This window comes from Hippocampus bargibanti, linkage group LG16 (genome assembly GCF_051943395.1).
Source record: "Hippocampus bargibanti isolate YZ-2025 linkage group LG16, ASM5194339v1, whole genome shotgun sequence".
Lineage (NCBI taxonomy): Eukaryota > Metazoa > Chordata > Actinopteri > Syngnathiformes > Syngnathidae > Hippocampus > Hippocampus bargibanti.
This window is the reverse complement of record NC_142749.1, coordinates 9,801,776-9,826,810: the sequence shown is the minus strand read 5'-3', so window position 1 is coordinate 9,826,810 and position 25,035 is coordinate 9,801,776. Positions and strand designations below refer to the sequence as shown.

General features: G+C 41.1%; 2 protein-coding genes across 8 annotated transcripts; both read right to left on the bottom strand.

The window, feature by feature from the left end:
• Nucleotides 1-8: 8 nt before the first annotated feature.
• taf1 (TAF1 RNA polymerase II, TATA box binding protein (TBP)-associated factor) lies at nt 9-17,406 on the bottom strand. Of its 6 annotated transcripts, none has more exons than XM_089016641.1 (45): nt 17,062-17,406; nt 16,648-16,762; nt 16,214-16,337; nt 15,827-15,943; nt 15,579-15,701; nt 15,240-15,481; nt 14,945-15,160; nt 14,623-14,865; nt 13,947-14,178; nt 13,750-13,857; nt 13,509-13,676; nt 12,374-12,501; nt 12,187-12,294; nt 11,927-12,100; nt 11,595-11,768; nt 11,377-11,481; nt 11,091-11,291; nt 10,864-11,005; nt 10,540-10,670; nt 9,789-9,869; nt 9,555-9,704; nt 9,389-9,421; nt 8,770-8,889; nt 8,434-8,609; nt 8,120-8,352; nt 7,837-8,044; nt 6,868-7,039; nt 6,495-6,706; nt 6,304-6,412; nt 6,126-6,224; nt 5,875-6,052; nt 5,707-5,774; nt 5,508-5,630; nt 5,335-5,427; nt 5,150-5,234; nt 4,983-5,050; nt 4,605-4,718; nt 4,306-4,392; nt 3,900-4,004; nt 3,636-3,731; nt 2,827-3,034; nt 2,574-2,739; nt 1,817-1,955; nt 1,148-1,225; nt 9-946 (listed from the first exon to the last, which is right to left on the bottom strand). In XM_089016641.1, exons 2-45 carry the CDS (start codon nt 16,759-16,761, stop codon nt 767-769), a joined length of 6,231 nt encoding a protein of 2,076 aa, XP_088872767.1. In that variant the 5' UTR covers nt 16,762; nt 17,062-17,406; the 3' UTR covers nt 9-766. The 6 variants fall into 6 exon arrangements, with proteins under 6 accessions (XP_088872767.1, XP_088872768.1, XP_088872769.1 ...); XM_089016642.1 differs by having other exon boundaries at nt 6,874-7,039; XM_089016643.1 differs by lacking the exon at nt 9,389-9,421 and having other exon boundaries at nt 17,062-17,405.
• A 636-nt stretch (nt 17,407-18,042) lies between these two features.
• fam76b (family with sequence similarity 76 member B) lies at nt 18,043-24,443 on the bottom strand. Of its 2 annotated transcripts, none has more exons than XM_089017615.1 (10): nt 23,952-24,443; nt 23,103-23,167; nt 22,961-23,015; nt 22,708-22,863; nt 22,436-22,620; nt 22,220-22,270; nt 22,037-22,114; nt 21,829-21,964; nt 21,643-21,744; nt 18,043-19,127 (listed from the first exon to the last, which is right to left on the bottom strand). In XM_089017615.1, the coding sequence occupies exons 1-10, from the start codon at nt 24,036-24,038 to the stop codon at nt 19,038-19,040; spliced, it is 1,005 nt and encodes a 334-aa protein (XP_088873741.1). In that variant the 5' UTR covers nt 24,039-24,443; the 3' UTR covers nt 18,043-19,037. The 2 variants fall into 2 exon arrangements, with proteins under 2 accessions (XP_088873741.1, XP_088873742.1); XM_089017616.1 differs by having other exon boundaries at nt 21,829-21,961.
• Nucleotides 24,444-25,035: the final 592 nt, after the last annotated feature.

The window sequence follows — 25,035 nt, the reverse complement described above, 5'->3', positions numbered from 1 at the left end:
GGAGACGAGGCTGACACACATTGGCACATACATTATTAGGAATGGAGTGTAAAATTAGAAATCAGATTGTATTGTCTGTATTTTTGGGGGGATGTATGCAGTAAGAGTCAATTAGAAATGTGACGACTGGAACATCATGTCAGGATTCACCAATGTTCAATATCATAGATCAGTTCATAGATCTGCTGATTGGATGACAGCAAGGTGCTAATCATTGTCGAGCATGTCTCCAGCCAGGTGAATTATTCATTTTTGTAGCCGAGTTAGCATAACAGGAGTAATGGTGTTATGTCCTTGAATAGATTTGTATTTACGAAGCAGCTAATTAGAATGCTTGGTCTCACAGAAAGGCCTTCACAGGCCATGTGGAATTAAGTCAGAATTATCTGCACATTTAACCCCCCACCTCAAGGTCCACCTTACCTTTATACACTGAAACTGATACAATGTTAGTCTCAATTTATAAAGCTTTCTCCAGACACCGGAATGCTATTATTTTGATGCAGCATTGAAAAAGCAAATTACTATTGACAAATAATAATTCCTAACTTAGAATAGTAAACAACTACATTAAAAGGAAACATTTAACAACACAGTTTATACAGAAAGCCACGAGTCTTGATAAGGATACATAATGTCTGTAATTGCTGAAATTCACAACAGGGGAGGTAACAGCAAGAAGCTGTGAAACATGATTCAGAGATTAATGTACATTATATTTACAGTATAAACATAAAATCCATGATATCGCCTCAAAAAAAGTAATCTAGTCCGAGTCCATGTCACTGTCTCCCCCGATGGATCTGAATTCTTCACTCTCCTCATCCTCACTGAGCTGGACCTGCGAGAGAACGGCTGGACCTCTCCTCCGTGCGTCTTCCTCTTCATCTTCTTCGTCCTCGTCACTGTTGCCATCATCTTGTCTGTTTCCTCGTAGCTGCCACGACTGAGACGCAAGAGGGAAAAACAGCAGGCATGAGAAGAGGCAAAATGACTCCCAAGCACAGCCATTTTGCGTAGCGCTAATCCTAATTAGGGTTGCAGGTGAGATGGAACCTAACTCAGCTGATGGCTGATGAGAAGTGGAGTACACTTTTATTTACGAACAGTATAGCCAAACAAAGAAAACTCATTGCTGTTGCTCTACCTGCTGTGCGTATGGTGCAGGTGTTGTGTTGTGCCTTTCCAAATCCATGAACGACCATTTTCCATCCTTCTCATTATACTGAAGGCACAAAGAGGGAGCAATTACACAATGGAGGCATATTCGCAATTTCACGGGTGTTGAACATTTTGGCTCACACATTTAGCGACATGAGAGGAAATATAGTACTGTACTTATAATAACATGGCAAAGGTCGGTTCCTTCTTTTGGGCCCATGGAAAAAAAAACTCAAGATATCTGCATACTGTATTCCACATTATTGCCCCTTAATGGATTTTTGCAGTTGTTTTTGCAAATGTTTTTTATAATAATACGCTCAAATGTAGCCCTACAAGTCGAAATGTATCATTATGATGAGTAAAAGTACCCAAAATGCATTGTGTGTGGCTTTCTCGGTCAGGGGCGTTCCCTCCGTGACGTCACTTAGGGCATCGTCATCAACTCGAGAACAAGACTTCATGAATATTCTGCGCGAGTCTTAAAATGTAAAATATAGCTATATGTGGTGGAATCTTTGTAAAAGGCGCTCAGTAGAAGTCATTTGAAGTGATTTTACAAATTATGGACGCAACTTGTCCAGGGGTGTCGGTTGTCCTTTCAATGTTATCACTCCCACAAAGTAGACAGACGATATGCCACACTAAAATGTACCTGAGAATGTGGAGCTGCGGCTTTCCTGCGTGCGTCTTCCTCTTCCTCATCTTCTTCCTCCTCGCTGATACCATCGTCTTCTACGTTACCCCTGGCTGAAGCTTGCAGTTGACTGTGGCTCTCCTCAAAGCTGCCATAGCTAAGATGCAAGAGAGAGATAATGCAAACTTTGTCCCGCACCCAGAAATGCATTAAAATGTCAAAGGTAGCTCCCGAATGCCTGCTTTAAAAATATTTGAACACCAAGTGACTCCTGGTATGATAGAGGACAGACAGAAAATAAGTTATCATATTTAAATAGTTCATGCTTAGAAGGCCTACAATGGAAGCACGGAAAATCTGGGGTCAATCTGAGGTGAACAGACCCAGCCTGTTAAACTGTCCTCTTCATGTAGTAGATCTGGCCTTGGACTAATTTAGGACTTGGTAAACTCCTTCACAGGAAGAGGTCGTTAGCCAGGTTACAAATCTATCAGTTCATGGAAAGGACAACCAATTAAAATGTCTACGTTCTGTTGTTTTATAGTTGTTGGTGCTTGGGACGTTTAGGGGTGTGGTATTGAAATCAAGAAGACTATGTTTTATTAATGTATCACTTAAACTTGCATATACTCTCAATAAATAGCTTGGCAGAGGGCTGCAGAATTTGGGCGTCGGTCATGAATGGCTGCGTCCCCTGCCGGCTGTAAAAGACAATCTTCCTGTATTCGAGCCTTTCTTTCACAGTGTGTCCGAGCGAACATCTCTGACATGGTACCTGACGTTACTGTCTTCCATATGAGGTCCATCGTCTGCCCCTTCGTATGACATCATACTCTCATCCTCCATCCCCATGCGCGCCGTCTCCTGAGCTCGCCTTGGAGGTGGAGGACGGACATCGACTTCACGGTCAGAGTCACTGCCACTCTCCGATAAATGAATGGCTAAAGGAGTGGTGAAAAAAGATTGTCATTAAATATTCTGTGAGTGCCGGCGGCTCTTTGTTCTTATTAGGTTTTTGCTTAACTGACAGGAGAATGGATTGTCACCCTCCTCCTCACTGGCGTCATCCTCTCCGTCGGACATGAGCAAGTCCTGATATAACACGCTGGCATGGGTGAGGGGGTTGGACCTTCTATCACTGTCCTCTTCCTGACGGTTGTGCATTCGTCTGCGAGGTGGCAGCAACATCTCTTCATCGTCATCGTCATCCTCGAGATCTCCTTCTGCATCCTCTGCCTGCAGAGACAAGCAAGCAAGTATTATTTTCGGAAGGTGACACTATGTATGTCTTGAATTGGCGTTCCAATCTGCAGACAGATTGTATTACTGTATATCGATGAAAAGGTTTCTTCAGCCGTCATCTGTACTTCTTTGAAGGTGTCGGACGTTTCACTTCTTATCCAAGATTCTTCTTCAGCGAACTAAAGTCATAGCAGTGTCCGGCACCGCCATGTCTGGACAGTAGGGATATATTTATAGGGCCTATACTACCAGTAAGACTTTAGTTCGCTGAAGTAGCATCTTGGATAAGAAGCGAAACGTCCGATACCTTCAAAGAAGTACAGATGACGGCTGAAGAAACCTTTTCATCGATGGACCACTCCTCTAAGAGAGAGAGCTTACACAGATATTTTACTGTATGTACTTTTTTTAATGACTATACAAAGTAATGTACGCAATTCCCAGTTATGACAGAATATCCACAGCTAAAGTGCACTGCAACATTTTTTATCTGCATCAAAATCTATTGCTTTAATCCATTAAGCTTTTTAATTCAATTTAATTAAACAAATTAATTAACATTTGGTGGAGGTAATACAAACAATGCGGGACTCACAGGAGCAGGGGTTTTCGGTTTGCCGTCGTCATCTTCCTCAAAACCTTCAATATCCACATCTGATTCTTCTTCCCTCAGCCTTCGGCCGTGCCGAGCCTGAGAAGAAGAGCAAGTTCAAGAGCACAGACTAAAAAGACCGAGCTGGTCTGACAAGTTCTCAGTGAGAATGTCCAATGAACACATTCTCTACAAACTCAACGTGCATGATAATCAGAGGATGGACTGGCGAGAGGTGGGACAATTACTGTCTCTCTCTCTCCATACCTGCCCCCCTCTCTTCTCAGAAGCAATCACTAGAGATCCATCAGAGAAAAGGCCGCCGGGTGCCCTGGAGGGGCCTGAAGCACCGCTGTCAAACAGATCAGCAGGCTGGCCAACAGAAAGGCAAAACACATGGCGGACAAGTCGTACAAAGTGAATAGAGTGAAAGGAAAAACACACCATGTGGCTGAAAGGAGCAAAACATGAAACGGGAATAGATGAAAAGTCTGGGAAGGAGTGTTAGTAACAAGGAGGAAATACTACAGGCAAGATAAGTATTACCGCATGTGTCAGGGGGGAATAGAAAAAAAAGGATAAGGGGGGCCGGATAAGATGCCAGTGCGTTCCACATGGAAGCACCACTTTTTAAACTAGTCCAGCAAAAATGGCTACCCGTTTAGCATCATACCTGGGCTATGTAAGGCGAAGAGGAGGCGAGCCTCAAATCCATGAATGACCCTTTGCCTGTAGAGATGTCCTTATCGAGATCATCATACTGGGCGTACAAACAAGAGAGGTACAACTATTAAACAACAATATTGATTTACAATTAAAATATTTGTTTTTTATTTCTCGACATTTTCATTAAAGTGAATATGTCCTGAAAGAGGACATTTTTTTTTCTGCAAGCCATCTACAAAATATTTACTAACTGCCTCTGAATGAGCTTCCCCAAACGGACCAAGTAAAAAGCTGCCGCCTGAGTACCTGTGTCAAATATGCACCATGAGCCATCTCCAGACTCTCAAAGTCAGCGGCATCCAGAGCTGCCTCTTTGGCCGTGGAGATATCCTTTTCCAGCTGTGTCAAATGTTCATCATACTGGAGGCACAACAAAAAGGAAACAAGACATTTCTTTAAAATCCTGATTTAACTACCTGCAATAAATCTAATTATGATGGCTTCTCGACTGCAATATGGTGGCTAGTACTGCAGTTATAAATATAGATACACAACCAGCACAGATCTGGACATACTTTCTCAAGATATTGCATGAGAAAGTGGGTAATAAATGGTGAATGTAAACCACTGAAAGGCTTTGGTCCATCTCCACACTTTCTGTGCACAGTTGTGTGTCATCAATACCTCATCCAAGGTCTGTCTGCACACACTGATGATATCTAGTGCTGTCTTGGTGTATGGACTGTCGCGGCCTGTGAAAGACAACACATACACACACAAAGTTATTATACCATTTCTATTCGACACAAACCCGCTCGGAGCTCAAACTCAAACAGCAGCAAGCACCCTACCGTTGTATTTGATGCTGTTTGTGTGAATGAGAGTGACATCTGAGAGGAAGGCGTCTCTATTCTGGTATTTGTGCTTGGAGATGTTCTGTTAATTCAAAGAAAAAGAGAGATAGACCGGTTTTTTAAAAGGTTACAATTGCCCTCCACAAAAAAAATATAGATAATCGGATTATTATGCCACTCACCTTGCGGATGCTCTCCAGGTCCATTGGGTCAATAATCACTTTGTAATAATCAGGCACAAACTTTTTGTTGACAGGATGGTGGAACGGCCATGACTATAACAGCGAGAAGAGGAAATGAGATGATCATTTATTAAAACAACAAAAATGCTCAGATTTTGTCGGGAAAAACTTACGTCAGGAACAACCATCATTTTCTGGGTTACGATATTGTCCAGGATGAAGGAGAAGGCCACCTGATCGTCATCATCAAGCAGAGGATTGATGGCTTTTTCGAGCCTAACCAGTCTGTCCTCCTTCTATAAACACACACACAAATAGCGTAATGTTTTCAAGTTTTGCATGCAGAAGAAAAATACGGCAGTCACACTTTACCTCTTTCAATTTAGTATCGCAAAGATCCAGCATTGATTGTGCAACTTGCGTGATTGGATGTTTAGCTCCTAAAAAGATAAAACAAATCCCAACATTGATGGCTTGATCAGAACAACAGCCCTCTTTTAATGTTGTGCTCTGCATCACAAAAAGATGCAATTTAAGTACCATTGTATGTGGCGCTGTTCTTGTAAACAAGCTCAACTGCTTCTCGGAACTCCTCCCTGGACGGGTACATTCGTTTACGGACATTTTCCCGGAGTGTCTGAAGGTCCATTGGCCGAGTTATTATTTTGTAGTAGTCCTTCACAACCTTGGCGTTTACTGGTGTGTGGAATGGATATGTCTGTTTGGGAGGAGTGATAGGCAAATGCATGTAATTCACAAAGGAATGATGAGAGGTTGACAATCCCGCTTACATTAGGGTGGTCACGCATGTCGTTAATGATGCTCTCCAGGACAGAAGACAAGGTCACCATGGGGTCAGTGCGTCTGCGGTGAATCGCTTTGTGCGGTTTCTATGAGTATGAAAAAAGGAAATAAATCATCTGTTGCTTTTTTATGTTAAAACAAGCTGTAAACATAACTGTTACTTACATTCAGATAGTCACAGTGGACTGCATTGCCAACTCGTCGCTTCTTTTTCGGAGGGAGCTGTTGCTTGGGGAATTTGAGGACTAACGACTTTCTGCGCACCTCATCAGCACTGTTGGATGCAAAATAAGAGTCAAGAATGCAAAAAAAAAAAAAAAAACTCATGTCCATCAAAACAAACTGACATCACCTACCTTTCAATGAGTTGCTTGCCAAGCACGATTTTTGTGCCTTCCACTTTAATTAGTTCTTCATTATCATTGTGGATAACCGTCTTTTCCAGCTCCTCCTCCTGCTCTTCTGTCATGGCGACTGGGTTCGAAGGGGGTGCGTTGGTTTGATAGTACAGCGGGCAGAACTTGTTCGTCCTCATGTGCCCGATGGCACCACATGCGCCGCACTTTAACTAGGGAAGCGAGGAAAAAATTAAGGAGCACGAAGAAAAATCCGTCAAGATTTAAAAAAATAAAATAAAATAAATGGAAAGTCCTATTCCATACTGTATTCACCACAATAAAGCTAAAATAAGATAGGAAGAGAAATATAGTACTTAATCTGCAATCTTACTTTTACCTTGAGGTCTGGTCTTTCTTTCATCTTCTTGGACTTCTTTTCCGGAGGACCCTTAAATTTATCTTTTTCTTGATTTCGCTTGAGTCTCCTCAGCTGCTCCTGGATTCGACGACGCTCCTTTCGCATCTCTTCTCTATGCTGCTCATCGAAGAGGGCAAACTTTCGTCTGAAGCCACAGGTACATCATGAAAAGTTGTTTTTATGGGCAAAAAAATGACAATGTATGATATTGTATGCTACAAAAACATGGAGAAGTGTCATACTTAAAAAAAGAAATCAAACAAACTTTGTCACACGAAAAATCAATTCAACCAAGGCTATCAGGAGGAACTTTAAAGACAGATGGATATCCTGTCCATGTACCAAACTCAACTCCTCACAGAGGATAAAGAATACCATATTTTCCAGTGTATAAGGCGCACCCAAAAGCCTTGATTTTCTTGATGATGGCGTTGCGCCTTGTATGCAGGTGTGCCTTATATGTGAAGTAATATTGAGCCACAACAGGTCTCGCAACAACTGGCAGAAGCCACAGACTCCATTTCCCTCTGTAGAAGATGTAGTGTTTGACCCCAGCCTCTACTGTAGCAGCTTATAACGTGGTGTGCTTTATATTTGGAAAACGGTTATATATTTACAGATTATATTTGGAAAACTTGTGTGATTCATTGAAGGTGAGCCTTATAGTCCCATGCGCCTTATATATGGAACAATTTTGACAATTCACCATTCATTGGGGGTGCGCTTTATACTCTGGTGCGCCTTATACACTGGAAAATACGGTATGGAACTGTGAGTTTTGTTAAATTGAATAGCTGCTGCCAAAAAGCTGGAAAATTATTTCTTTTAAAAAACTAACTTGGGGCAACAGTCAGAAAATGTTAGACGGAAAAGTTGAATTAGAACACAAAGCACAGCGATAAGAATCATGAAAAATGAAAAGGTTCAAATGGAATTACTGACATGAATTCATCATCCTTGGTGGTCCTGATCCGAGTGTAGGCATCAATGACAGAAGATTTGCGAACCGTCTCGCAGCGAACATATTCCTTGCCATCCTCGTCCCTGAAGGTTCTGTAGATCTTGAGTCGCCGTCCTGTAGCGGCGGAGTTCAAGCTGGTGACTGACGAGGTGTCATCATCTTTGTGAGAGCTGGTGGATAATGAGCTTGCTAAAGAGGCAGAAGTACAATTTACACACAGTTGGCAATGCATTGGGAAACCAGTAAACAGGGGCCGTGACTCACACAGAACTTTGCGACGGTCCTTCCGGCCCTTGTTGTCACGATCGCTCTCCTCCCCCATCAGCATCCGTTGCAGCTCTCGCCGCTCTTGCTCTTCCCTCTCGCGTGACAACTGTGAGCTGGTCTTCTTGTTCTGCAGCATGTTCTCAATGTTCTTTCCCATTTCCTCAAAGTCGCTATCCTCGGCTGAGCTGCTATCCGTGTCTGTGGAGAGCACTTCCGTTGACTCCAGGACCCTTAGTGTGAGGGACGCCACCACCGGGTGAGGGGAACAGTCAACGGAATAAAATGATGGAATAACTTCAAATATGTCTCACTTATTCTGCAGGTCAAAGATCCTTTGACATTCCTCCTTGTACCGCTCTTGGTGCTCTGCAACTGAAAAACGTGAACCTCTGGCAAACTTGCTCATGGGGCCTTCTCCTGAACGCGCCTGCTCCGTCGACATGGTTCTCACGACGTCAATCACTTCCCAGCGTGAGAGCTTTTTTATCTAATAGACAGTAGGACAAACCAAAATATATTCACTTTCAAACATTTACAAGTTGGACAATGTGGTCAAACATAGGTCTGAGAATCTAAAATGTATTAATATTTTATCTTAAAGAGCAAATAAACTTCTTCAGTTACATTTTAGATGACAACAGACTTACTTCTTCCTCTGGTACACCAAACTTGCGCAGTAGCTGTTTGGCATTCTTCAGTGATAATCTTCTCAAATCGGCATCTGTGCCCGTCACAGTCTTCTTAGCAGGCTGCGGCTCCTTGTCATCCTGGGAAAGAAAAAACAAACGATAGCCAGAAAGTTCTCAAGGTCAACATCCACCCATCTTCACCCCGTGTATTCTGAAAAACAACCACCTATTACCCACGCACCCTGGACACCATTCAACCATAACAGGAAGTATATAGCAAGTGAAAAGTGAAAATTGATGAGAAAAAAACCCTCAAATTTATTTGCAGAATTTTCAGACTGCTAGATTTTATGATGAGATGCTGGTCATATTCAGTCTGACTACAAGATAATCCAACCCTCTGGCGACAGAAGTCACCTGACCAAAACTTCCAATCAGCTTTGCTATCACACACCGAATCAGATTTGCAATTCGGCCATTCTGAGGTCGTATCCATAAGGTTAAAACACAATCCATTATTATGGGAAACCTTTCTGAAAGACTTTTTGGCTTACATGTCAGGTTTGTTCCAGTTCGTCCCTAAATTGGCTGATTGGGTTGAGGTCAGGGCTCTTAAGTGCCTCCATATAAAACTCACCAATATCAAGGCTTTATGGACATTAGTTGCTTGCTGCAAGAGAAGACAACCATTCTTATTTTTTAAACTGAGATTCAGAGAAAATGAACCCTTATTGATTAACTGACTGGCCGGTAGGGTTTTGACTAGGAAGACAGATGACGATTCACATTTTGACGTATCACACCTTCTGTTGAGTGGGCTTGTTGGGCACTTTGACATAGGAGAAACCTTCTCCACAACCCGTCGGATCAGCCACGCCTGAAACCTCCAACAGACATTTCCCCTTCATGGCAGAGATGAAAGCTCTTGTTGTGTTCCAGGGGGCTGTTCGCACCTTATATGAGAAAGAATAGATGAGCATAAACTGGATCCCACACTATTATAGTGATGAAAGACACTGAAACGTGGAGATCAATACCTCATCGTCAATCTTCATTTGAAAGTCCTCTTCATTCTCTTCCTCTGGTGCAAAGAATGATTTTTCACCATAACCAGCATCCTGAAGTTAGAATTATGTGGGTTTATCATGTTTTTTTTTCATTGTCCTCTTCCATGCATTATTAATAAACAAGCATTAAATGAATTTAAAGTACAGACGCTCCCCAACTTACAAACGAGATACGTTCCGAACAGTCGTTTGTAAGATGAATTTGTTCGTAAGTTGCTTCAGTGCTATAATTTGTATTGAATGTATGTTTAGGGCTAGTATAAGTATGTATAAGGTTTATATAAGTACAGACACTCCCCAACTTACGAACGAGATACGTTGCGAACGGTCATTCATAAGGTGAATTTGTTCGTGAGTTGCTTCAGTGATATATTTTGTATGGAATGTATGTTTTAAAGCTTGTATAAGTATGTTTCAGGTTTATATAAATATGTTTAAGGCTTGTATAAGTAACTTGTATTGGTTTGTACTGAAAAATAAACATAGAAATATATGCTCGATAAAGATGTACATGTACAACTGGAGAGAATACTACCTATGTTACTACAAAAACGTTTGTATGTAACGTTGTTCGTAACTTGAATGTTCATAAGTAGGGGAGCGGCTGTACAATAAGTCATTTATGATACTATATTGCGATGTTGATTTTAATTGTATTAATGGATGGCTAATTGTTTCCCTCCTAAGTGCCACAAAGGTTCTTTGGTCGTCGAAACATTACCTTGAGTCTCTGCTCGGCCACCTGCATGCTATAGTAAGAGCAACATTGTTCCGGAGACACCATGGCCCGGATCTCTTCCTCTGTTGGCAATCTGAAATCAGGCTTCAGCACCCACCAGTTGGAATCCATCCCTGGAAAGGAGTTAAAACAAAACAGTGCTATCTTGATGATCAAAAACGGGCAGCGGAGTCTAAAATGCCAAAAAACAACAAACGTGCAAAAGCTAACTCTCAACTGCATGTCAATATTTGAAACATAACAACAAATGATGGGCTTTGAAAATTGGGACATAGTAAGCAAAATAAACAAGTAGAGAAGCTCTACCTGTGCGTTTGAAGTCGGCACAGAGTTTTAGCCTTTTCCTGATGCTGCTCTCAGAATGCACCGGGAATGCTTTCTTTATATCCTCCATGCGAATTCTCCGCGGCCGATCCTTGCTCTTCCAGAACAAGCGATAAATGAACACCTGTAGGATACACATTTAGCAATTGAGATTTGGCACATTTTCGCAGCCTCAAATTGTTCAAATGGAGCCAAGCTAGTCAACATACTTGAAGAAAGTCTCTTATGTGGGTGTTGGCTCGTTTGGAATTGGGCCCGGGAACCTCATACAAGGGGCAGGCCTGACCAACCACCATAATGTCCACAAGTTCTCTAATATAGTAGCCGTGGCGTGTTCTGATGACCAAAAAATCCGTCTCTGGCATCTTGTGCAAGTAAATGGGGGCCCGGAAAAGGTTGTTTTCAAAAGCCTAAAATAAATCAAACAAAAACAGAATTTGTAAAAGGATTAAGCTTACATCGCATAAACTAAATAGCGAATCTGCTTATGCTGACTTGGAGCAGCTGTCCAGGATGAAGAGAACCCAGAAAAGGCGACGTGTGACAATATACAGTTTCTCCGTATTTACAGTCCGGCGCACCAGGATCCTTTCCAGGTTTCTAAATAATGAATATTCAAAATACAAAGCAAAACATGTCATTTACCAAAGGATTTGACAATTTTGATCAAGATTGTGATTTTCCAGATGACGGTCAGTGCACATGACACTCACTCTTTTATAGTAGTTTTTAATCTTGGTGGCCATGCCAACTTGCATGATGAGAGGGGGATATTCTTCACTGTACTCTGCCAGGATCAGATCTCCATCTTTGCCTGTCAAATCCTGCGGGGTGCGCATGAAGAACATGTCTCCGCCTCCAGATGCCTGCCGCTCCTGCTCTCGCATCTGTTTTGACATACACGCAATCCGTGTTGGTAAAGTTACTTGATCGGTAACATACTGTAAAGTGTCCTTGAGAGTTTTGAAAGGCGCTTATAAATGAAATGTATTATTATTATTATTATTATTATTATAGCGCAGTAGAAAAGTAAAGTTTGTGCCACCTTTGCCTTCTTCTTAATGTGCTTGAGCAGAGGTTGGACAGGGTGTGGACCAGGCTGAGCCAAAGGTCCGAACGAGTATTTCTTCAATGTCGACCTATGGAATTGCCGCAACTTCATCGGGCCCATGTGGGTGGGGAAGAAGGGCTGCCTCAACTCCAGGGCTGAGATGGAATGCTGCTCAAGAAACATGTTGGTGGTTAAAAAGTCCCCGTCTATGTTCAGTGGCTGTATTGATTTCTGTACTTGTAACTGAATCCAACCTGAATGATGTTACCACCAAATGTGCCCCTCAGACCCTGCTGTTTGGGATAGTAGAACTCGTCATTGGAGAGGTTCCAGGGATCCTTCACCTCAGGTTGCGACATGTTCTGAGTTGAGACAAAAAAATGTCCCCAATGATGCAAACTCATTTTAACCCACATTTTTTGACTTGCTGAGACGACTTGCCTGTTGCGGCTCATCTTTTATCACCCCGGTTTTCCCAAGCAAAATGCGGCTCTTTTTGATTGCCGCTTCCTTTTTGTTCTCTTTTGAGGGGGAATGAGATGTTGATGCTTCCTTTTCATCTGGAATTTCTAGAACATTTTTAGAAAGGTCAAATTAGTACAGTGATCAATCGGCTTACAAATGCTTTAGCTCAAAACCTTTTTGCCTTATGAACATTAAATTCGCGAGAAAATAATCTTGGCATATAAACTATGTTTTGGGCGGACGAACCCAACCACATAGCGCCACGGTGGCTGGCGTACTAGTTTTCAGCGGATGAACACCAAACGACAACGGTCGAACATCGCCACGGTGACTGGCAGACTAGTTTTCCACACCCCCTTTGAGTGCAGACGTGGTTTGCTATCGAGTGGAGTACTTTTGCAATTATGGCACTGAAAAAGACCCCACCACAGGCTAGTGTTAAGATGAAGAAGACACAAAAGAAAATTACAGTCGAGCAGAAGAAGATCATCGAAAAACACTAACAAAGTGTTCGTTTGTGTGACTTAGCGTCCCAGTATGAGTATGCTGTCGACCATTGCTACGCGTGGCCAAGGGTGTTTCTGTGTTGTCTATGCAACGGTCTTAGGCAATAGAAGAGGTTGAAAAACGTCTGTTGAACGAAAAGCAGCTAGCAGGGGACCGTGTGAGTGAGGGTATTATCACCGAGAATGCACCGCAACTTCACTTGGATATCATCAAGAGGCAACTATATCGACCATCACAAAGGTAAATAAAACGACTTTATTATACAATACAGCTTATTTCTTCAATTACAATGCAATAGCACATTTATTATACATAAAATAGGTATATTTTGTGTAGTTCTAAGGCTTATTTTGTCTGAAATTATGTTTTATGGGGACCTGGGAACTGATTATTCTCATTTTTAATTGTTTCTTATGGGAAATAAATGTTTGGCAGACAAACTTTTCACCTTTTACACACTTTCTGGAAACCAATTAAGTTCGTAAGCTGAGGTATCACTGTATTTTAAAAATTGTAGGTCCAACCAAAACGCCTGGTCATGTCTTCTAATAACATTCTTCTGACGAGGCTACACGGACACACACAACATATGATGTGAACGTACCAAGAATGATATTCTCATCATTGGGATCCAGTGTAAGAACAGGAGGAGTGAGGAAGTGATCCATTTCCTGATCATCCCAGATAATGTTGTCTTCCCAACGCCCATACACTAACTCTTCATTGTCAATGGGGAAAATTGAGAACCAAGGAGCATCGTCTTCCTGATGAACTGCAGGGGTGTAAATACAAAAAAGGTGAAAAAAAACCATATATGCAATGTGGCATCCTACGAACAAACTCACATTGATTGTCGTGGCTGCTTTTGTCCCGCTTCAAGCCAGTTATTGACAAGGTTTTGGGCATAAGAGGGGGTATCGGTGGCACCAACTGTGAATTACTTCTCGTCAGACCTGAAAAATCGAACAGATACTTACGGAATATGTCGACATACATATTTATTTTGGAAACATTACCATGGTGAGTCAACTTGGCATTTCACCTTGTTGTGCATTGTAAGCATTGGCGTTGCGTGTCATGCTCGAGGGTAACCACCCCGCAAGACTCGCCCGTTGAGTCTTGGTGCCCTTGTGCTTGACATCCTCCCCGTTCCATATAATATCATCCTCCCATTGCAGTTGTGTAACCATCAAGAAGACTTCATTCTCCAGGGCCAATTTGTCCTCATCATGCTCATTATTGCGGTCATCGTGTTCATCATGCCACCTCGTGTCCTACCAATACATTGAATACAATGTCAGTGAAAAAAAGGAAATGCAACCGAACGCGAGAGTATAACTTCAATGGCAGGGGTATAAAACTCATTTTTTCCGGTTTCAGAATCAGAATCAGAATCAGAATACCTTTATTCGTCCCGCAATGGGGAAATTTCCTATCGATGGCCGTTATGAATTTGGGGAAACCATTAGAATGTTTCATCTTCTTCACGTGTTACATACAGAATGCACAACAAATTAATTAATAGTTTTCAAATAAGCGGTACGGAAAATGGATGGATGGAAATCTGAAGTCAAAAATAATACTGTTATTGTGTATTACATTTTGGTTCGGACTTTAGCAAGCATCATGGAACTTAAGATGCTTAATTTGCTTTCGCAGGCCTAATTAAATGATGTGGCGGGCAGAATTTGACTTTGACACTCGATGGGAAAACCAACCTTATTCGCAGTGTTTGTCATTTCTTCAAGCGTATTTTGGACCGTAGGTTCACCGGAATCCTTTTCTTTCAGCTTGAGCCCATAATTGAAATTACTTCCATCTTCGGGGACCCCCATCATGTCATACCAGAGCTGAGCAGGTCCATATCGCCATTCAGCAACTTTAGGTCGTGATTCGGCTTCTTTGTCGCTGTCACAACAAGTCTGTGAAAACTTGGACTCCACAGGTGCCATCATGGTTATCTGATATTATAGAAAGGTAGAAATAAATGAAGCGATGACTTCAAATAATGTAACAGTGGATGTAGCTGAAATATTTTACCTCATCGTCAGAGAGACATTGCTCAGGAGGCGGAGGGTTAGCATACTCGTAAACCCATCCGGACTTTTTATCCTGCTCTAGCTCTGTGAACTCGTCCTCTGGTGGAGGTGTCCCAGGCTGGAGATCCCGGTGCTTCCGCTTCTTCTTCCTGCGGGCACTCCTCCATACTGACGGCATGTTTTTCCCTGGGCCAAACAGCCGTAGGAACCTCAGAACCTGAGAGGGTATCCAACAAGATTGTCTGTTAGCTTAATATGTGGAAGACAGTGAAAAAGAACAGGATACACAACTGTACCTTTCCAGGTCTGAACTCTGGGAAGAGCTCTGTGACACCAGGTAGAGCTTTGGCAGCATCTTTCTGCATGATGCCAGCAAGCGGGAGGGTGAGACTGTCTGGCTGTCCTCCAGGACCAGAAACTGGGCCTGGGCGGTCGGTTTCTGACTCAGAGTCAGAGGAACTGCTGAAATCAGCCTTTTCGGCAGTCGATGATGGTGCAATGATAGATGGCAAGATGATACCGTCACCCTCTTCCCCGACTGTTAAAACAGGCCAGGACACAAATTACTTTCAAATGTGGTGAAATTTGAAGATGAAAAAATCAACGAACAGATTGAATCAAACAATCACCCTTACCATTTGCACTCTGAGTGGAGGGCTCTTCTTTTTTAACGGCTGTTGAGAGGCTCGGTGGTGGCGGTGGTGGCATGAGCTTTGAATCGATATCCTCACAATCTGCATCATAGTCATCTTCATCATCTGTGATGACAAAATATTCTTAGTTGGTTAGGTGACGTATTTCCAGTACCTGTTTTTTTAATCACTGACTCAGTTATCAATTAATCCGATAGATAATGTGAGGAATAGAGCTTGAAAAGAATCACCTGGTTTCCTGCAGGGCTGCAAAGATCCCATGGCATGTCGATACTTCCGTGTTTCATCCTCAGCAACCTCACTGATATCAGAATAATCAACTGCATCTTCAGTGCTTTTCACCCAACCTGGATAAAGTAAACACAAAACAATTACATCCCACCCTACTTCTGCAAGTATTAATGCTATAGTGCTGTACTATTATACATACAGTAAAGTCTCGTTATATCGATATTCTCGGGAGTCGGAAAAAATATCGATATAACCGGACTATCGATATATCCGATCCTGCGGCATGTAAATTTTCTCCTTGCATTCATAGAAATAGTATCGTAATAAGCAGTACTATCCATATAACCGATATCGATATAACGAGACTTTACTGTATTTCCATTCACCTTCAGAATCCACACTGGTGGGGGTTTTACTTTCTTCTTGCTCATCATCCTCATTGGCTGTGATCTCTGTGATGAGGGAGCCCAGACCCAGATTACCCAGGCCAGCCAAATGCTTTTTGGATTCCTGAGTTGAAGAATTGACACCACTGAATCAAGCAACCATGGCCGTGTGTTTAAGGTAATCTCTTACTCTTAACATTCTGTTTCATTTTTGACAAGCAGCCTGTTAAAGCAGATACTAGTTGCTTAACACACAGGCTATGATAACAGATTAAATGTTTTGCACATGTATACACAAGACAAATTCCTCATCTTCATTCATTACTTCTGTAGGTTTGAGGACTATCTGTGTCATCCAAGGGATTCCCGATTGCAAGGACATATACAACCCGAAAACGACTACTTGAGTGCACTGGGATACAAACGCGTCTCACATTGTCCAAGACACTGTCGTCCTCTAGTTGCCCATCTTCATTGATGTTTCCAAACAAGAAGCCAGTAATGGAGAAAGGGCGACCTTGATCCTCATCACTGTCTGAGTCAGACATTCTGGGAAAACACATTTTACATTCGAAACATTACACAACTATCTATATATAGCTAGGCACGCCTTCAAGAAAACACAATTGCAAATAGCAAAAGCCCTTCTCAATACTGATCGCTCTGATTGCATTTAGCAGTACGGAAATAGTCTGCATCTGGACATGGATATTTGCACGGAACTTGTAATACAGAGTAGTGGTACAGTATATCGCTAAAACCAAAACACATTACTGATGGAATTGTCGCTTTAACTTTCGCTAGACATCATATTAGCCGCGAGAAAAACAAATTCGTTTCCCGCTTACCTTGACGTGATCTTTGTCCGATTGGGCGCTAATGAGCTTGATCATAAATGTGCTCGATTTTTACAGCCGCTGCACGAACTAACAATATTAGCGTTCAATATGTAAAAAACAACCCAGCGAATTCCCACTGCAATATACTAGCTAACAACATCACACAGAGCGATGCACAGGTATTTCCGTCTGTTTTTAAAAGTTATGCAAAATTGTTCAATAAATAAATTTGTAGTTGTAGTCTTTTCTTCAATCACTGCGGCTAATATTTTTTTATTAGAGTACAAGTGGCTTCCCGAATGCTTGCAGCATTAGCCGACAAGCAAGTAAACCGGAAGTAAGTCGAGTAGTTCCGGTATAAAAAAAAAAAACAACAACAACAAATGGCCGCGGCGATGCCACTTGTGGCTTCCGTTTGAGTCACAGCAAAATAAAATACTTGCATTATAGCGTAAACATAAACCATGTGCACATTATCATTTATTTGACAGTTTTTTTTGCCAAATCGAATTGTCGTATACACACATTACATAAACTATACGCTTTCTAATGTAAACGGAATGCACAATTCAAATAATCCCTGACTGTGTCTCCTACACTGTCCCCTTTTGGCCAAACCCACTTGACGAGAAGGACCAGCAATGTCCAACTGTCAAATTCTATTCACTATGGTCACTATATATTTTTGGACAGTGCAATATTACAGAGTGCTGTTTGGTACTCAGCTCACTCACAAATGAGGACAAGTGATGATAAAATGTATAATTCTTCATAAATGTATCTATAACAATGTCATATTTTACATAATTGTTTTGTTTTCTTTGCATATGACTTTACCATTTCATTACAATAAAAATATTGTGTGCACTGAAGGTTTCATTTCACTCAACCCTATTGTGACATTATTTTGTGTTTGCTTTCTAATTTTAAAATTATGTCTCCAACAGTAATTTACAAAAATGTATAGATATTAAAACAGAATGGCCAGTCAGCAGTTCAGTAAGTTTTAATTGTTTTAAAAACACTTGGTTTGGGGAAAAAATACAAAACTGTTCTTTGACAGCATGGTATGAAACCAGCCCAATGGGAGGTGAAGGGAGTGTTTTGTTAAAAAAAAAAAACATCTATAAATGATCCTCATTAAAACTGGCTTCACCATACACTGTACTCACTAAAACAGATACAGGCAAGAGTTTAAATACAACGGCTGACCCCAATGTAATACATTTAAAAGTGTTTCTTTAAATTTAAAAAAAGAATTTTTAAAAACGGCAATGAAAGAATTCCGAAAAGGTGGTGAATTCATGCAGAATTACAATCGTTCCACTGAAGTTTAAACAGCGAAGCACTTCGGCTGTCACACTGTAAGAAAGAGGTCAGCCAAGAGAGGTTTCCATCGAGAAGATGTTTCAACATTGATTGTTTCACGGAGTGTTACTGAGTGTTGTCTGGTTAGCAGCAGCTCAGTTGTCACATACCTCCTGTTTGCATACATTAAAAAGTTGCGCAATCCCTCCATTCAGGAGAATTTATCCTCCACAATCATTTAGAAAAATATAAGTCATAGCTCTTGAAGAAAGACCCCTAATGTGGGATATTCTTGTACTATGTTTTGTGAGGAAATAAAGGGGTCAAGGGGTGGGGGCTAAGAGATACAGTTGAATAAATAAAAAAATAGCATGTAACGCCCATAAAAAAATCCGGTGGATTTGTTCAGGCTTGCCACACGCTTGTTTCAGCTGGCAGTGCTAAGAAATGAGGGCTCCGTCCCACATCAAAGTTGCGGTGGAAAAAAAGTCACCCAAAAATATCTAAAATACGTTTTTATAAAGATCATCTTCTTTCCACATGCTGCGACATGTTTTCTGGATTGACCAACAAAAAAGAGATTGATGCTGATGGCCAAGAGGGAACACGAAGGGAGACTTTCACAGTGGCAAAATGAAGTCGCTCTTGTGTTTGGGCAACCAATGGTCGGGAAATTGTTAGGGCAGCAGCAGTGAACTTCCTGTCCGATCAAACTTTTTTCCTTTGGACAGTGCGGCCACTTGTTTCATCAGTTCTCTGTTCTTGGCCTGAGGAAATGAATTGAATAACAATAATTTATTTCCGATTTACCAATGCATTTGTGGGAATGACTGTACATTCTGAGGTGTAAAACCATTAAAAAATTATTGAAAAAAAAAAGAAATACCATAAAAAGACAAAGATTATGAAGTGTAGGACATAAATGGTGCTTCTAAATTAATGATTGAAAAGGAAAAGTGATACCAGAAGATGCACGACTGCACACCACTCACTATCTAATAATGCACCGACACAAACCACTTAAAGGACAACCGACATCACTTTTTTGTTTCTTAACTGACATCAGAAAACCGTTTTATAGCATCTAAAATACCCAAAACAAGCAGTATGATATTTTTATTCAAATGCAAAACACCAATAAAAATGACTTAAAAGTGTCCGAAATCGGAAAAAAATTGAGCTGCGAATTGGGCATTTTCAGAAAGTCCCGCCCCCAGTTCGTGACGTCACGCCAAGACGTCTTGCATTGCTGGAGAATCAAAAACAATGTTTTCTTGTTACACATCCAGTTATGAATATGATTCAAATAGTTCTGAAGAGGAAAGCATAAATGTTTGCAATCGATTAAAGAATTATATGCGCCATTTTGAGGCAACATTGGGGGAAAATCTCTCACCCAAAAAAAAGAGGCACAAAATGGCGACCTCCAGTGGCCACCTTCGCTTCCACAGGCTGATAAATTCCTGATATGGTGCTTGGACGCCCTCTTCTGGCCTTCTGGCGGCTTTTGGGTGCAACACGAGGTCCCCAGACCAAACGAGTACAGCAAAATACATTGACGTGATGGAAGGACCGCCACAATGCGTGTTTTTTACAGTCAAAGGGCGGTCCTTAAGTGACGTCACATACGGACTCATCACCAACTCAAAAACAAGACTTCCTGAATATTCAGCGCAAGTCTTAAAACGTAAAATATAGCTATATGCGGTGGAATGTTTGTAAAATACGCTCAGTAGAAGTCATTTGAAGCCATTTTACAAATTATGGACACAACTTGTCCGGAGACGTCGGTTGTCCTTTAAGTAATTATAAGCGAGGAGCAAATTATGATAAACTAAGTTAGATGTAGAAGGTTCCGCCTGCTCTCAGACAAGTTTAACCAGACAGGGCATTTTAGTGGAAGATTTCAGGTTACAGGAGGGCAGTGATGGAATGAGTCGCACCATGTGAAGATGCGAAATGTCTACAAAGTACTTTTTACCTCATGATTGTAGGATATATTACGTAACTTAAAAAAAGGCAAAATTGGTTGCTCCTAGTCGGTTATAGTTTGTTTTCAAATACGGATGTGGACGTTTTCACACAGAGCAACTCAAGCTTTGCTTTGCACAGGATGCAAAGGTTTTTCAGACATCATCTGTACTTCTTTGAAGGTGTCTGATGTTTCGCTGCTAATCCAAGAAGCTTCGTCAGCTAACTAAAATTGTGCTGGTAACTCTGGCCCTAAATATATATCCCGAATGGAGAGAGGTGGCGCCGCCAGACATCTGCTCTGATACCTCCCTGCTCTAAGGTTGGGAGAGTAGTGGACTACTCCTCGAAGCTAATCTGATTACTCCATTTGTTCTGTCCGATTAACTCTAATGTACTATGCCTGCCTCTGATTGCCCCATTAAAAGTAATCAGACAGAACAAGAGAGGTAATCAGATTATCTTCAAGGAGTCCAAAATGGCCAGTGATTACAAGCGGCGGCAAAAAACATCTAAAAATCATTATTTTTACTGCCCGAAGGAGACATTTTTGCATCCAACTTAGTCGATATTATATTTTTCTCTGTGCCAAAATAATTTATTTCATCATAGAAGTTTCATCATGACATTTCTGTCACTTTATGACATGCACAGCGACACGTTTGGCTTTATGAAGTTGATACCAGTGTACACTAGTGCTATTGGATGTTTGAACGAAAAGGTGGCAACTACATTTGGAAATGTGAAAATATGCACACAAAAAAAGCTCGAGAAATGTTCACGTTTAATACCAAGCAAGAGTGGTTGTACACATATGTGCTAATTACAACTGCAATTTGTGTCATGGTGAGTTGTAGTTTTGATTATTTGTATCTAGCTTTTATAATTATTTTATTTGTGTATGTAACGATTTCATAAATTATGTAATTAATGTTTTTTTTTTCAGATTTATGTAAGTAGTCTTTGCAAAGATCCCTCGGCATAATCAACTCTGAGAATAATATGAATGTTTTTAAACAATTCCCCAATGATCGCACTATTCAATGTTCAACTTGTGATGACTTGAGAATGACAAAAATCGCCATTTTTGCATAGACTACGAATAGAAATTAGATAAAAACATTATTTTCAGAGCTATTTTTACCGGCATTACTTCAGACCTGGCTTTTTATCCGAAGATAATTTTTGCTGTTAAAAAGCCAAAAGTGCCTGAAACGAACAGGCAAAAGTTATCTGCATTTGTGTCTGGTTTTTCTGTATTAAATGAGTTCTTAATTATCCAGTTTTTTTTTTTATTAACGTGACCATTACCTGCTGCTGTTCCATGGACTCTTTGTGTGCTTTCTCCATTTGGTTCATCTTCACTCTCATGTTGGACTCTTGGTACTGGAAATCGGCTTTCAGCTCCGTTAGCTAAAGCCAAAATTGACAGTCAGTCATGTAAAGATGCAAGCACTCCAGCCGCAACTAACAGTGCTGTTGTTTCTTGAAGCCAACCTTTCGCTCCTTGTCGAGTATGGTCTGATCCCTCTGCTGTAGGAGTCTCTTTAGTGACATCACCTCTTCTTTCAGCTGGCTGATGAGAATGAAGTTGTCAGTTCCTCCTGAATCCATGGACTGGGTGATGGAACTACTATTTAGGGGGGGACAGAACCAATGATAAATCTCAGCAAATGATTTAGCGAAAAAGAATGATCATTCATACCTGTCACCGTTTGATGGCTTCATCTCCAGTTTTGGTTTCTTCTTTGGAGTCTCTTTTTGTATTGAAGATGATTTATGGCTGCAGACAAAAAAGATCACAAAAAACACAGTTGCTGCTGTTTATCCAGGAAACTCATCGACAACTTGATACTTTTGGTAGATTAATAATAATGGAAAGCTTTACCTCTGCTTCCACATTCCTTGTTCCTGCTCAGGACTCAAGCTGCCGCTCAGTCTGCCAGAGAAAAATGGTCTTAGGCACTTAATATAAATGACTGCAACACATATCTTTTTACTGCTGGCTGTTAAAAGTTTTCTGAACTGAAAATATCGAGATATCCTCGGAGGGACAGAATTGGGCAAAGAAATAAAAACAAGTTGAACACTGTAGTCAACGCACTTGTGGTGAGAGCTGCTACGTCTTTGATGTTGTTGGTGGTGCTGCTGCTGCTGCCTTGAGTGATGATCCTTCTCGTTTAGGGATGAGGAATTAGATGAGCCAAAGCCTTTCCTCTGTTCCTTGGTTTTCTGCAGAACACGACGATAGGACAGTGTGCAGAGCCAGCACAGCAATTTCCCATCCACCTGTGGGGCAAGATGGAGTTGTGAGTCACACTTGAATTAACGAAACAACAACAAAAAAGATTATGGCACATGTTTTATTTGTTTTACCTTTCTCCTGCCTTCCTCCTTGCGGTCAAAGGCACACTGCTGTTTGCACTGTTCACAGGTTTGAGGGGCCCCATATTTCTTTTCTGAGTTTGTACAACGTTGGCACTTTGTCCCGATAAAGGCTGCAATAATGTTACAGTACTGACAGGGTTTGGGCTGCGAAGCGAAAAATGAAGAAAACATGAAAATTATTGATGTCGGGAATAAAAATTCATGAAGTGAAATTGGAGAGTGAATTAAGGTTGCAACTTACTGTTCCAAACTGTTTGACGTTCTGGGCACATTTTTTGCAGATGGTATTGGTTTTACTGTGGAAAATAAGGACAAAACAAACCTAAGAAGCAGTAACACAGTCCTAGAATAGGATGAACGAAGGATGGGAATTTATGAGTCACCTTTCTTGTTGAAACTCAGATCTGCAGTAGGTGCACTTCACTATTGGGTGTGCGATGCGACACTCCTGATGAGAGACAACAAGTGTCAAATATTTTCACGTGCGGGAAAAATATTTGAACTATACTACATTCTATCAGGCTTGTTCTTTTATTGCTGTCCTCAAGTTACTAAATTGGCACATACCAACCTTGAAAAATAAAGGAGCACTGTACAGTCTATCCAAAAGTTAAGTATGTACTTTGATTTTTGTTTGTTTGTTTGAGGCAGTCACATTTTACATTTGAAAAAAAAAAAACATGTGTCAAGTCACCGGGAAAAAAATGGACTGGTTTGTTAAACACAAATATTTTTGGGGGGTGAGTGGCAACAGAATTACAGATTAATTGTGCCTTCTGCCAGATAGTGCAAGACCGTTTCACTGTTCCCGTCTGTCACAATATGTCAGTGGTATAAATAGGTGAAGATGTTATTTGTAATAAAGCAATAATTGTTGAAACAATAAAAAAAAGAATTGCTGCAACCTAAATATGATATCATGGCTCACTCTCTTGCCATAACAGCAGTCCATGTGTCACAGTGTATGCATTCCGGAATTAATTATACTTGACTAGACTATTCAAAGCCTATTACGCATATTGAGAATACTGTACTCGGGAAAATGATGAGTGTTGAATAATTTGCTGCATGCCGTCCTGATGCTTTTAGTACTAATACGTGCACTGTCGTTTGGAGTAATGTCACAGAGTTCTGGGAAGCACAAGTTGAACGCCCAGGCGGTAACTATGCTTTTTTTTTGCGTCGGTAGATTGTTATGATGTTCACAAAGATGCACACAAACACTTCCAAACCTTGCATAGCTGCTGGCCTTGCGACAGCTCCTCAAACGGGTACCGCTGGTTACACTTTGTACAAGCGTACAGAGCCGATGTTGCCATTCTCCTCCAATTATTGTCCCCTACCTAAAGGAGCTAAAGTAGTCCAGCGGCAAAGTGACCAGATTAAAGGCGCTCTTTCCTAAACTGCCACTGACCTAACTAAAACTAAGAATAAGCGCACAATGTGATGGCAACTAAACATCCCATGCTAAAGCTAGCTAGCATAGCTAACACACTGTATTGGAGGAAGCTGAGGGAGCCGTAGAACAATAAACTCTATAAATGTGTCGTGCTCGCACGACCGCCACGTGACCAGACTGGGTCAGATTTATTAATTGATCGCCCTCTGATAACAATGATTTTTTTTCAAAGGAATTTGAAATTTGTCACAAGTTTTCAATGTTGTAAATGATTTTTCCTGTTTTCCTTCTCTTTTCGTATCGAAACCGTCGTCCTCATGTCAGCGGATGTGGTCGATTACGTCACATAAAACAGGAAGCAAGACCAATAAGAAGTCCGCTAAATTCACTTTTTCAAATAGACACAGCCAACCGGATTCCCGAATTTTGTGACGCTCGTAGTGAACTTGGTAAAAGAAAATGCATGGATTTCAAATGCATGGATTGTATATCAAAATATTTTCATCCCCAAAAAATAATAAAGGGACCCTATAAAATGTTTCCACAGCTTTGCCAGAATTTAGAACTGACAATCTTTCTAGTTTAGACTGACAGATTTTTATTTTATATTTGAGTTAGTAGTGTGTGTTACTTCCGGGTTGAGTGAACGTAGGCGCGTCTAGCTGCCGCTACTCACCCGCTGAAATACTTGTCCTGGCTGTAAACCAGTCTGGTCACGAGCCGACTGCAGTCCTTCACATCAAAGAGCTGGCTCCAAGAGGCGATTCATTCACGATCGAGAGATCACGACTGTATGAGTTTTGAAAGACGCTTGTAAATGAAATCTATTATAATTATTAATGGTTTTTTAGCTTGGCACAATTATCCTACAAATCATGGGGGAATATCTTGGTTAATGGATGAACTTGATCACGTTC

What these genes read in the sequence shown, in the direction of transcription:
- taf1 (XM_089016641.1), bottom strand. Translation starts at nt 16,761, where the DNA reads ATGTCTGACTCAGACAGTGATGAGGATCAAGGTCGCCCTTTCTCCATT. An exon ending in CACCAGTGTGGATTCTGAAG is followed by an intron (nt 15,944 to 16,213) that starts GTGAATGGAAAT and finishes TACTTTATCCAG; the next exon opens with GTTGGGTGAAAAGCACTGAA. An exon ending in GGGTGACAATCCATTCTCCT is followed by an intron (nt 2,740 to 2,826) that starts GTCAGTTAAGCA and finishes CCACTCCTTTAG; the next exon opens with CCATTCATTTATCGGAGAGT.
- fam76b (XM_089017615.1), bottom strand. Translation starts at nt 24,038, where the DNA reads ATGGCAACATCGGCTCTGTACGCTTGTACAAAGTGTAACCAGCGGTAC. An exon ending in AAGGCCAGCAGCTATGCAAG is followed by an intron (nt 23,168 to 23,951) that starts GTTTGGAAGTGT and finishes GTCTCTCATCAG; the next exon opens with GAGTGTCGCATCGCACACCC. An exon ending in CAAGGAATGTGGAAGCAGAG is followed by an intron (nt 22,115 to 22,219) that starts GTAAAGCTTTCC and finishes TTTTGTCTGCAG; the next exon opens with CCATAAATCATCTTCAATAC.